Source organism: Simochromis diagramma, unplaced genomic scaffold, assembly GCF_900408965.1.
Source record: "Simochromis diagramma unplaced genomic scaffold, fSimDia1.1 OVJJ01000176.1, whole genome shotgun sequence".
Lineage (NCBI taxonomy): Eukaryota > Metazoa > Chordata > Actinopteri > Cichliformes > Cichlidae > Simochromis > Simochromis diagramma.
In genome coordinates this window covers 6,165,794-6,179,505 of record NW_024386892.1, presented here as the reverse complement: position 1 = coordinate 6,179,505, position 13,712 = coordinate 6,165,794, and the positions used below count along the sequence as shown (strand labels likewise).

The 13,712-nt window shown below is 39.7% G+C and overlaps 1 protein-coding gene across 2 annotated transcripts in view; it reads right to left on the bottom strand.

The window, feature by feature from the left end:
• The window catches only part of gfra1a (gdnf family receptor alpha 1a), a 97,440-nt gene that overhangs the window by 10,164 nt on the left and 73,564 nt on the right, over window positions 1-13,712 (bottom strand). For both annotated transcript variants that reach the window (XM_040034077.1, XM_040034078.1), the window contains 3 exons: window positions 12,269-12,378; window positions 11,448-11,582; window positions 2,107-2,288 (listed from right to left, as the gene is read on the bottom strand). In XM_040034077.1, the coding sequence (XP_039890011.1) occupies window positions 2,107-2,288; window positions 11,448-11,582; window positions 12,269-12,378 (427 nt within the window). The remainder of the gene's footprint in view (window positions 1-2,106; window positions 2,289-11,447; window positions 11,583-12,268; window positions 12,379-13,712) is intronic.

Here is a 13,712-nt window from a genome sequence, read left to right as displayed (position 1 = left end):
AGGACATACCCTGCCCTGACTCTATAACGCTGAACAGACCCCGTGTCCCCCGTGACTCTGGACTCCATAACTGGTTGATTGAATGGATTAGTAACAAATAAATAATCGATTTTGTTTCTAAAAAGAAATAGGGTGATTTCAAATGACAAAGCTACATAGATCTTATGTTATCACTCTTTATTTTGGCCGGTTTGTCGTGGGTTTAAAACCCTCAGCTTTACTACTGTGGTGCACTCTTACTACACCCATCAAACAGGTTTCTAGAAAAAGCAGCAGTAAAAGCTGCAATAAACTCGGCACCAAACTGCAACCAAAGTGCTGACTTAAATCGCTAAAGACCCAGTCATTTCCCTCAGAAGATGGAGGATCTCAAAGGAGGCTTAAATTTATCAGGTGGCCAGAAACACGTCTCCCAGTGAATCGTAATGTTGTGTGTGTCCGCTGAATGTGGAAATAAACAGTCTAAAAAACAATGTTAATAATTGTCTAGCACTTGTTCAGTTTCTCTTAAAAAGCAGAAAAGAAAAAAAAAATCAATTTATGAAAGGCTGGGTTCAAAGGCTGGGTTTTTAAAAACGAAGCTAATTGTGTTAAGTGGAGTTTATCCTCTTTAAAATTTGCTGACTGTGGATTTTTAGCGGTATCACAAAGACGAAACCAAAACTATTCAGAAACGGCCGAAACAGGCACATCATGTGCAAATGTAAGATAAGGATAAAACATGGTGTTTACAGTTAAGATTTCTATTCACATAAAGAAATGATTAAGGTGAAAGTGCCTGTAAACAATAACTTTAACAGTTGCATGCTGCTGCATTGGGTTGTGGTATTGTTATATGTGAAATGGCCCTCTGAGGCTCTGTCATCTCTCTGCTGGTAATCACAGTGTTATCCTCATTTCCTCCCTGACCCAGGAAGAGCCTGTCACCAGTGTTCAGGACTGATCCCTTCATTTAGTCAGCCAGGTAACTGTTGTTCCTGTAGTGCAGAAGAAGCTGCTCCAATGGACAGTCTGACAGTTTCAGAGCCTTACAGGTCACATTAGGGAATATGTGGATAAATGCATAGATACACACATGAGTGTGTCAGTTAATGAAGGGGCACGCCTAGAAATCTACATAGGGGGTAAACATGAATAATCCCAATGGAGAAAATATTCCTGTCCACTTAATACAATATAATCTCTGATTTGACCTAAGAGGAAAATCTCCCTCCATATCTCCATCGGCAACTTTTTAGCACCAACCTGGCAATATGACAATTAAAACAATCGTAATGTTGAGTAGAGCTGCAGATGTTAGCTGGTATTCTCAGTCTATTTGGCAGTAAGGACAACACCCCACATTTATCTGTACTACAGTACTCATGGATCTAGCCACTATAGGCGGGGTTAGCACAATGAGGAGAATACTATGAACCAAAGTTATATAAGATTATTCTTTTTAGAATATTAATTAGAGAGAGAGAAATGACATTTACCAAAGAGTTGCAGATTATCAGGTCAGATAAAAAAGAAGGAAACTTTGATACCTTTAGAAAAAAGAATTTTTTTTTTTACAAAGTAAAACTATCTTGCACCTGTGCTACATTGACTAGAATCCAGCAAAAAAAAATTGGGGCATGCTGAAGGAGGGTTTCAATCTTGATATGTAGAATCCAATTGTATAACCTCAAATGTGAGACTCACATGTATGGTGTCATATGGTGTCTAACTGAGAAATAACACCGGGAAAAAGGAAAAAAAAGTCTGAGAATCATTTTCTTACAGACATCAGCAGTCATTTTTTTTCCTTCTTATAGTGCTATTTAATTTTCTTTGTGATAGCCTCTATAAAATCCCCCTGAAAACTCCATGCCGGCTCGCTTTGTGGTAGTTTGCAATTTTTGAGGGGCAGCATTAGAGGCAAAAGATGATGACAGGTTGACCTGCAGGATGACAGCCTTCCCTGCCATCTTCAAAGCCACTGGATAAACCCAGACTTAAAAAAACAGTATCACTCCTGCAGTGTTGATCTTTGAAAACTGGACACAATAAAAAATGTTGGAGATTGGCTGGATATGTGGAACATGGGACATCTGGTCAAGCTAACCTGTGTGTGTGACCCACCTGTAGGCTGCCGCAGAAGTGATAGATTGCAGGGTCTGTGTTAATGTGGTTGTCAATGGTGTTGGGGTTGCGTTCACGGTTTCTTTGGTAGGGGGTGGTGATGGAGGTGGTGGTCTGGACGGGGGACATGGGCTGCCACACCCCGACATCAGTTCCATTCCCGAAGGCCTGGATGGCGTTACCTACAAAGGGAAGAAAAGAAATGATTTATAGGTTTCCTGTCCAGAAAACCAAATCCAGGTAAGTTAAGTTATTTCATGGCTCAAATGCACGATAATCCCCGTGTTAAAAGTAAAACTGTATTTTGCCCAAACCACAATTATAGGAGAGGTAGTGGGTACTTAAGTTTTGTTATCACTTCCCTCCATTATAAATTCACCACACCGTCAAAAACCTGAGTGCTGATGTGGCTATTTACCATTAGAGTCCATTAGCAACCCTATTAATAGCCTTCTATGGCTTTGATGTAAAACACACACACATGCATATACACACACATCAGAGGGAAGCTGAGCCTTACAGAGCTGCTGTTTGAACGTAATGATATTCTTCCCTCCAACAGTGAATTATGACCCTGAAAACTGTGGTAAAGGAAGGAAGAGCTGATCTGCATAACTGCTCTTTAACCCCACTCAAATATTCATACTTACATGTGCAAAGACACGTGATTATGTCGGTATGATGAACAGCATGCAGTATTTTCACATTGCATGTTCAGGTTTGTTGGTTTCCGCAATTTTCTTTGACAAATCCAACGTCAAAAATTAAAAACGCAGTTGTGAAACAAATTTATATAAATATTAGTGTAAATTATGACTATAATCTGTGTTTAAAATTGATTGCATACATAGAGCATCAATGCAGAAACGCAGTGTTGCTGTTAGAGGGGAGCTAAAAGAAAGTGCTGCAATTAAGTTTAAAATAAAATGTGTTTTATTAGCAGAATAACCTATCAGTCTTTTCTAGCTCTTATTGAGATATATCTGTCTTAGAAAAGATCCATCATAATTCATTAATGATAAAAGATCTATATTTGAGAGTAAAAGCAGATTCATGGTTGCAGATTCATGTACCTTAAGGTTTACCTATACATGTCAATAACCTGCACCTGCAATAACTTGCAATGCATTAAATACATTAAAAAGATCAGTCAACGTTTGACATTAAAAACTTTGCATAAAGTCCTTAAATACACCCAGTTGGACTTGATAAGTTCATTTGTGAAATGATGTAATGTAACACACAGTAATGTTGTTACTTTGAACATAAAAATGATAAAAAAAAAATTAGTATATTGACATTTAGTTGCTGAGCTACAGATGGTGTAGCAGGGGTTTGAGGAGAAATAAGCATACATACATAAAGACAGATATTTTTTGTATTATAGTAAGAAAGCTCATACTGACTAATACACATATGCCTGGTGATTTGCCTTGTATCTGAATATGATGCTGACACCAGTCTATGTTGTGATCAGGAAATCAGGATAGGTCAGGAAACATGCACTCCATTAAAGAGAATATGGAGACACATCCATAACCAGTTTAAAGGAGGATCTAAAAACCAAGTGAACCTGTTTCAGCCTGCAGACCTGTAAATTTGCTGATTCAATTCCAGGCCTTTGTAGAGTGGCATCCTTTAGACCGGTTGTTTCTTTGCAGGACCAAAGGAGTACCAGCAGCCGTGTTAGCAAAATTAATTTGTGAAAACTGAAGAATGGCTGATATCAGATCTGAGAGAAACAATCCTCGTGGTCTTTTCTGAACACAGCAAGACAGCGTCCCCTAATTCCTGCTGACCCAAATCTACTCTTTTTCTTGTGCAAGAGGAATGAGGGGATCCTCGGTGTGTGCCTGGCATCTCAGAAGGTGATAATGTTCTCAACATGTTTACCTCTGGCTACATGCATTAGAAAAGTCTGGATTTTAAGGATATTTCATGGAATTTTATGCAATCAGATTTGGTTCTGATCTGTTTGAATAGTCCATGTAAAGAAAATGGTGAAAGTTAAATGACTTAGATTTAAACAGAGTTTCTTTGAAGCCACTGAACAAATCACGATCTTCCGCTCCTCTGGTCTTTCCTTTCCTTCCTCCTGAGAAACTGATTTCCAATTGAACTCCCCATGACCTAGAATGAACCTTTGAGTTAGTTCCAGTCTGCAGATTTAATAAATGTGACTAGTAATCTCGAACTAAGCAAGCCCAGAGGCTTCTTCACTTGATGTGCCTTGCCAAAGTGAGCTCTGGTAAGAGAAAGATCTCTGACACAGACAAACAGCATAATGTTTTCATTAATGTAGATTCTATAGAACTTTATTGTGAAGGTCGTTGTTGTGATTTGGCACAACTTAAACAAAACTACTTTTTTGTTTAGTTTAGTTTTATCAGTGTAGAAATCACATATAATGGCAGAAAAAAAAAAAGGCTATGATTGTGTTTTATTTGTTATTAGCTATAACAATAGACATGCCTTTTCTGTGTGTACCTTTCATTTTGGCAGTGACAATGCAAAATATTATTCCCTCAACATATTTGTTTAACATTTCACAAGAGATGCGGTAGCTGAAGAAATTGGCTGGCATTAATTTTTGGAGATGCAATATTCAGCACAAAACAAGTAATTTTTGTCAATATCCTGCAGCCCTGATGCGTGCGGTTCTGCTCAAGCGCGTGAATATTTAATTTTTCGCCGATGTGTGTGTATGCGATTGCCTAGCTTTGTGTCGAGACAGCAGAAGGCTGATGGGGATATTGGAGGTGTTGATGGGCTCTTTTTTGTCTCCGTCTGTCTGTCTCCTCACCTAAGGCCTAATTACAGCTACAGCACAGTGAGCGTGCGTGAAAAACAGGTTACATGTCAAATTAAGGCACAGGACATCAGACCTGCATGTGTGCTCACTCCACTCCTTATTTTTAGATATACAATGTTTTGGAACCTTGTTTTTTCCTGGCTCCTCTCTGACATTTCCACTCATTTGAAGTGTTTTTGGCGAGGTGACGTCTTTGACTAATTATTCAGCATGCTATTGTAGAAATAAATACAAACTTTGTTCAGAGATTAAAAAAAGGATTATTGATATTTCCTTAGTTTCTGTTGCAAAAGCTCACATACAAATATCTGTAAATATATCTACAGTTACAACAGTAGATGTGCATATTAAACATGACCACAGTTTTAAATATTGAGGTCAGTATGTGTATAAGCCAAATACTAAGGATTAGAGTTTTGTTTTTTTTTTCACTTTAAAATCACTCTAAGAGCAGATTTTCATAATATAGTCATTTTAAACATTAGTGCAAAAGTAGCACTAAAACAGTTTCTTTCAGTCAGAAGATCAAGTGAGTGGCTGCACAAGGAAAAGGAACCAATGATGATTTTGATGTGTGCATCATGCAAAGTCACTCTCGTGAGTTGGCAATGAGGATAATAGTTCCCATTCTCAAAATTAGACAACTACCAAAACTGAAAAACAAAATACAAGCTAATCTTCTCTAAAGCATTATAAATGCAAATACAGCTGTTTGCTTACCAGCATTTGCAAAATAGCAATTAATCAATATTTTATCTTCTTATCTTGAATGAAAAACGAAACCTTTTTGTACCTATATGAAATAGCATGTGTAGCTTTCATTGTGAGTGAAAATGTCATCAGCACACTAACCAACACGAGCATATTATTCACTAAGGTGACACTGGGCAAGTTCACACTCGTACCTCTGACATTCACACACTACCACACAATTTCTATGGTTTCACTTCACTTCCTACAGATTAAACTTCAAGAAGAGAAAGTATTATGTTAAGGGCAAAGCATCAATCCTTGAGCATATTTGCATAATAAACCTAAAGACACTGAGCCTTTGGCTTTCCTCAACACATTTGATACAGAGCAAATGGAAGTCCTGCTACTATTTACTCAGGATACATAAAAATGACTCTGTGGCATACCAAACAAAATATATTCAGTACATTCGTTTTCAGATACTGTTGACTGTATGAGATTTATGTGGCCAGTTTGATGTCACCCGCTGGTTTTGGACTCCACATTCTAAAGTTTCAGCATCAGCCTTTAATATGCACCCCATGCTGTTTTTCTGAAGAGAAAAATGGCCGCAGTGAGAACGTAGAGCGTTAAATTATCAGCTAAAGCTAGAAAGCAGGGTTGTTAAGCATGTCTGCCAATTAGTGCAAAGTAACAAACTAAACAGGTTAATCAAAAAGAAATTCACAGACTTTTCGAGTGGGCTACACCAGCGGTCTCCAACCTTTTTTGTGCCACGGACCGCTTTATGCCCGACAATATTTTCACGGACCGGCCTTTAAGGTGTCGCGGATGAATACAACAAAATAAAACTAGTACCGGTACCGAAAAAAGAAGATTTATTCATAACACACGTGAAAAGACCCAGGAAAACCAAGTTAACGATAAAAACGATAACAAAATAACGCTGAAAAACGATAAAAACCCTGAAAACTAAACATTTCACACCTGAGCCTCAACTCTCGCGGCCCGGTACCAAACGACTCACGGACCGGTACCGGTCCGAGGCCCAGGGGTTGGGGACCGCTGGGCTACACCACACAGAAAACCATATTATACCTGATATAACTTCATTAATAAAAAACGACTAAAACCACAAACACAAGACGTCCAGTTCAGTGACTCAAACAGGCAGAACTGATGACTAGTAAACAGCAAACAGCCACGTGCATAACTCCAGTATCCAAATGAATGAGTCAAATTAAACCGGAAGCCTTTTTATATGCACTAAGTAGCTAATCCCTTTCAAATAAACCTTTCTAAAACACTAGGACAAACAATGATTTAACCTTCATCAATGCAAACGGCAACGTGCACTAGAACAAACATGATATCATCTTCCCACTGCAGCAGATATTGGTGTTAGTAGTATGAGTTTGCCTCATGCAGATGTCTACATTACCACTTTATCTCACTTTACATGTACACGGATTGTTGTAATACTAGAATTATGTTGGACGGTGTGACCTTTGCATATGCAGGAAACAGGGAGGAATTACACTAAAAAAGCTTTGAATATATTAAAGTTGCAGTGTCTCCTTGAGAATATTAAAGCAGCGGATCCGAACCTGGGGGTGGGTCACACAATAACCGAGAAGCTGTATAAAAAAAATTACAGGATAGGAATGCAGAAGGAGGTGTGTGCTATAATCAACCTCAATACTCTGAAAGCTCACACAACAAAACATACACATTTAAGGAAGTCAGAAGCTTAGAAAGATAGAAACCAATGTAATGCTCAAAAAATCCTCTTTTCTGTCTTTTTGTCTAGTCTTTGTCCTTCCTCAAGTTACTTTCTAGCCATGACCCTGTAGCTGGTGTGTGTCAAGATCGTCAGAGTTGTCAGTTCCACTTACTGCTGAGCAAGCCTAATGAGAGCAGAAGGAGGGAGGGCATGAAAGGAGGGAGATGGAGACAAAGAGTTGAGATGAGCAGACAGAAGTGGGATGAAGCATGAGCTGGAGAACAAGGGAAAAAGAAAGGGTTGTAATGGGAAAAATAAGGGAGCAGTGAAGAAATAGGGAGAACTGAGACTAATAATGAAGAGTCAGAGGAGGCGTATTCCTCCTCACTTTGAGCTATGTTCAACTTCCCCAGTGAATAAAAGCAAATAGTAGATATAGAGGGTGTGTTTTAACCCACGTTAACCCCCTTTGATCTTGGAAATCTCACAATGACACTTGAACACACAAAATCATGCCAGCATGCAGAATCAAAGACTTACAATACGTTTCATGTCTCCCACGTGCACTAACTGGGTGCAGACTCACACACACGCACACCGACTGCAGCAGCCCTTATTATCTAGAGCAGAGGAACCTTGTTAACCCTGACTGGTAAAAAGACAACGGAGTAGAGAAAACAAGAAGAGGGAGGGGAAAAAGATAATAGAAGAGGAGAAGACAAATGAGAGCGTGAAAGAGAGAAGAGTTGGTGAAAACGAGGCTGCGTCTTGTTGGTGTTTTCTCATCTGCTAACTGCCATTCTGACAGAGGAAAATCAAACCGCCCACTCTGCTCATGTAGAGCCGAACAACCGGCACCAACTCATTCCCCTCATTGTGACTACAGCTCATTGTCTTCAATGCACACCACTTTCTACAGCACACACCCACGCATGAACACCCTGCCCAATTGACTGCTTGCCACACGGGTCTCGTGGTTGATTGCTTCATCAATCGAATACTGAATTTTTAATTAAGGTGACTGTACATCTTGACATCTGCAAATAGATAGTGGTCAATCTGTGCTATGTTGCACAAAACTAATTCATCATTCAGACCAACTTTCACCCAGTGACAGGTTAAAGCTGCTTGTACAACAGCAACGTGACAAAGATTTCAAAGAAGCTGCAAGTAGTGTTAACTCATTCAAATTGCCACTCGAGGCTTTTTCAGGAAAAAACAAAAGACACTGTACATTACACTGTACATCAGGATCAAGCTGGTGAATACAGAGGGACCTTCAGCAGCTGATAAGGCAGATATTCTCACTGGGAGTTGGCAGAGATTAGAAAAAGAACTGAAGGACAGTTAAATATTGAATTAATATCTACCCTGTGACCAGAAACACAGCTAATGGCAGCGTATGAGATGTGATTATAAAGTTACGCAATTCTGCCCAGGAAACATAACTTTCAAATCCTCCTGGTGCACTGCTGGACCACGTCAACAATGGCTGCTATTTGTAAATGCCACTGACATAGTCCTGAAAAATGTACTTGTATGGGAATTTTAATGAACCTCCACTTCTCTTTCAAAGGAACCCCACTTTTATACCGAGGCTCATTCACCAGTGATGATGAGAGCTGGGTTACCATCTACAACACAGTGGGAGTAAGTATCATGTTTAGCATTTATAGAGTTCAACATTCTTATCGTAAAGCTGACATGACAGCCGTCTGATGGACTGGCTACTTGTCAGGATGTACTCAGCCTCTTGCCCTGTTAGAGTTGGGATAGGTTCTTAACATACTCTGAACTATATAAGCAATGCAGAGGCCGCATTACTGAAACAACAACCAAGTTTTATTTTGATATGTTTAATTTTTTTTTTCCAATCACATAAATAACAATTTGCAATTTGAACTGATTTTTGCTTGCCGACATAATTTAAACCAAAATGCCAATTAAAAGTGTCTTAAAGTAAAATTCCAGAGCGCAAGAAGAGCTGGAATCTTTAATAGGAGATTTGTTTTTATCAACACTTAACCCATGTCATACCAGCTACCACACATCAGAAGCTACATTAAACATACTTTATAACTAAAGCAGGAGATGGCAGCGACACTGTCTCGTCAAAATCTTTGCTGATTAAATGAAAACATTTTCAAATTTTAAGTTCACCTGATTGTTTTCACCTGTTTTCTGCTCCCTCCTGGTTCTTGTTGAGTTATTAGTCCACTGTGTGTCTGTTCCTGCATTCCTCTTTCCTGAGTCAGCTGTTATGCTTCCCCTTATGATGCTGCCCTGCCTTGCTCTCCCTCTCTCTTGAAATACGGTGACACCATGAGGATAAACATTTGTTTAAGACTCTGCATTTTGAAGCCTCTGCATGCCACGTCAGTATTTTGGAATAGCATTTGAACGAGAGGGTTGCATGCCAAGTTCCCAAGTATTATTGTTAGTTGCATTATACCTATAACGGCACACTCAAGCACACATATCTGGCAATTAGTGCTAAATAGCAAACCAATGAAATTTTACAATTTCACTCACAAAAACTGAAGCATAAAATTGACAACAGCATCTAACAAGCTCTAAAAGGAACCACAGAATGGTCGAGTGGTTTGGGTCAGTGAACGGCTCAGCAAAGAGGAAGCCTAGCAGAGAGCTGCCACCTACACCTGCCTGGATCAAGACACCTGTAATACAAAACCAACCACTCTCACAACTCAAGTGTCTAGAGGGATGGGTTTTAAAAACATCTACACACCATTAGGCCAAACCCATATTTTATAACCAGCTGTAAATGTGCTTTTTAATATTGCTAAGATGGGTATTTAACCTCCTAAGACCCGAACTCTTCCACGACATGCATTTTTAATTTCTCTTTGATATTTGGGCATATTGGGACCCAATGAATGTAAAAACAAAGAATTACCAGGTTTTTCTTTTTCGATAGATTGAAAAAGAATAGATAGATAGATTTCGATAGATCAGTGGCAGTATGTCCTCGTAAGTGGATATCAGGCCCTTGTAGAGCAAAAGTGAGTATTTTGGGCTAAATAACCCAAAATGTGATGTCCACATATGTGGACGCCAGGTCCTAGGAGGTTAAACATGGGGATGTGTGGAAATGTACTCACTTTTAGAGCCAACCTCAAGTGGCTGCTACAGAAACTGCAGTCTACAGTTCCACACTGCCTTCATTTTCCAGCTGCTCGGTGAGCACATATGCTCATCCAGCATGGGTGTCCTTGAGGGAGATTGTCTTCCAGCTGTGACCCTGTCTCCTGACCTCCGTAGAGGAATCAATTAGGAATCACATTACACTTAAACTGTGTTGGGGAGGAAAGAAGCAGCTGACTGCCACTGAGTGTAGTATCAAAACAGAAGGAGCAGAACCAGTTTAGATTACAAGGAAACTCAAAGTGAGGCTGGCTTACATGTGCACAGACCCATATTCATCTGGTTAGAAACAGGTGTGTTTACACTGAATGTATGTGGAAGAGAGAGAGAGAGAGCGAGAGCGAGTGTGTGTGTGTGCCTGTCTCCATGAGTTTGAAGACAAGACTCAAAAAGTGGTTTTAGTGTCAAGGTTACAATTAGGCTATGGTTCCATTTATGCTAAGGGTTAGTGTTAGGCATTCATTTTCGATGCTTAGGGTTAGGGTCAGCAGCTAGGGGAATCATTTTGTCAATTAAATGTCCCCACTAAGATATGAAAACACGACTCTGTGTGTGCGTGTGTGTGCGGATGTGTGACTTCAAGTAGGTTTGTTAATTAAAGTCATTGTGTAAGAGGGTTTAGATGGAAAAGCCTCTTTCTGTCAAAGATCTGGAGCAGGAGTTCTGCTACACATTGAGACACTCTGGTGCAATATGACTGGCTTTTTTTCTGTTATGCTGCTGGATAACAATGCAAGCATGGCAATAGGATATATTTGGTAAGAAGGAGATACTGGAAAGAAAGGAAGGGATAAAAGTGCACAACAAGAATATGACCAGCAGAGCAGAGTAGGTGAAAACAGACAGACACAGAACTCAGAAGAGCTGCTAAGACTAATCCACAGTCAAAAAATAAAATTGAACAGATAACAGCTGGTCAAAGTAGAGCAGCACAAGAGGAAAACTTACGTAGGCAGGTGTTCTCTGTGAAGAACTCAGTGAATTTGTCACACTCATCCTTATTGTTGCCGCTGTTGCTGCAGTCGCAGTAGGGAGAGACACTGATTTTGGGTGAGCGCAGGTAGTTGGGAGTCATGACAGTACCTGGAGAAAGATGATAGAATGATTCACTGATTATTTTCAGTAACAAATGTGGTCCATAAACAAGGCTTTATTGTAAACTGTTGAACCCTGAATGAGCTGCTAACTACCAATTAAAAAAATAAAATAAAAAAAAATTTAAAGCCTTCAAAATATCAGGTATCATCATCGTGCTGCGTTGATGATAAATGTTTAGCAGTGATGATTTTTATTTTCTACGAGAGAAACGCAGTCTGGTGGAGTTTCTCCAGGAAGCAGAATGCAGAGAAGGTGGAGTGAAGAATAGGCTCTCTCTCTGCGAGGGAAAGTAAATAGCTTCAGTCAGTGATTTCTCACTCCCCCAATGGATTGTTCCCTTGTGCTGGCTGCAATCCAGAACAGGCCATTTTGTTTTGCAGTAGGCAGAATGAATTGGCGCTGTGTGGACAGTGTGTGTATGCGTGGTCAGGTTTGGCGACTTGAGAGGACCAAATCTCGAGTGTTGCAGTAACTGTTGTCGGGAAGAAATCAAGAGTGGGATTGGTCCACGTTGTGAGTGAGATAGCTACAAAAAATTACAGCTTGGTTCTTCATGTCAAAGCCGTGTTGCATTTTTAACAATGTCTTAAGGAAATCCTCGTATTTCAAGATCTTAGAAACTGCAGTTAATCCCGAGTCAAACCTGACCGGTCACAATCGAGCGAACTCACCAATCAGACCCGAGTAGGCGAGGAGGCAGTCTGCATAGTTCTCCTTCAGGCAGCCTGACAGCGAGCGGGGCTCCGGCTGGCAGTTGACAAAGAAGTCAGCGAGTCGTGACCTAAAACACACACAAATCAAAAACTATTTTGTGATTATAGCTCCAGCAGATAAGTTCAGACGGCCAATGCGACTGTAAATGAGCAGCAAAAGGCCCGGTTGAAATTAGTGTCCACTGGAAGTCATTTGTCTCAATTCAATTAGCCTTCTTAATGGCTGACTTCAGTGCAGTAAGATGACCCTTTATGCTGCGGCTGGTTTGTATCCTGGAATGAATGAAGCTACGGACTATTCTCCGCCCAGTCTGTTCTGTTTCATTTACCTCCTTCAAAAATGTTTGTTTACACTTTTGCACCAGGTGCAGTGGTTTGTGAAATTGAAATGGTGTTTGTAGTCCCAAGGAATTCACAATTTGAAGTGAAATTACGTGTGATATAGTGGCTCTTTGACACAAAGCTAACACCTTCAGACTCAAACATCTTTAACCATCTTGGTGTGTTGGTGCAGTTTCGGCTATAAATCCTCTCAATACTGTTAAAACGTCAAACTAAGCTGAGACATTTCCCAACACGGTCAGAACAGGTCAGAAAATCAAAAGTTACTTGCACAAAACAGCAGATGTTACTGGATAGATTTTCACATTTTTTGTACATTTTTTTAAAGTAAGTATGACACATTTTTTCCAAATGCTTTTTTTTGGTAAAATACTGTTAAATGATTTTAAATGCCAGTAAAAAGCTTTGCATAGCTTGTGTTCCTGCACTGTTGCTGAGTAAAAGCAACAACAATAGCCAAAACTGCACATAAAACTCAAAGGTGGTATGCTGAATGTGCAATAATTGGTCTCCACCAACTACTCGTGCTTAATTTGTGTGCGTGTTTGTTAGGACTTGTTTAATACCTGTAGTGACTTCGAAGGAATTTAAAAACTGGACACCAAAGATCGTCTTTAATTCAGTATTTGATCAAACGTGAAATATATTCAGTGGTGTTCTGTTTGATTTACTAGGAACAAAAAGGTCATTGAAGAATATTACAATGCCCAAGTAAAGTTGATCTTTGTAATATAAGTGAGTTTGACCAAGTTCATGCCAAACAGGAGATGTTAGGTTTTCGAGGACTTGATGGACAGCCTGGGTTGTATTCATCAAATTCAAAATGAGCGTGTTTAGTATTTCTCATTTTCAGCATTTAAGATGCTCTTTTTACTAGTTTCACGCATCCAGATACGGTTCAAATGATTCGCAAAGCAGTGTATCCTTTTTCCTCCCTCTCTCTCTTTTGTTCCTGTCTTAGTTTTTTTGGACATGGGGTTGTATCTGCACTTGCAGTGTGATCCATCTTATCACACCAATCTGGTGCAGAGCTGAGCAGTGCCTGGCGAGAGCTGTCAAC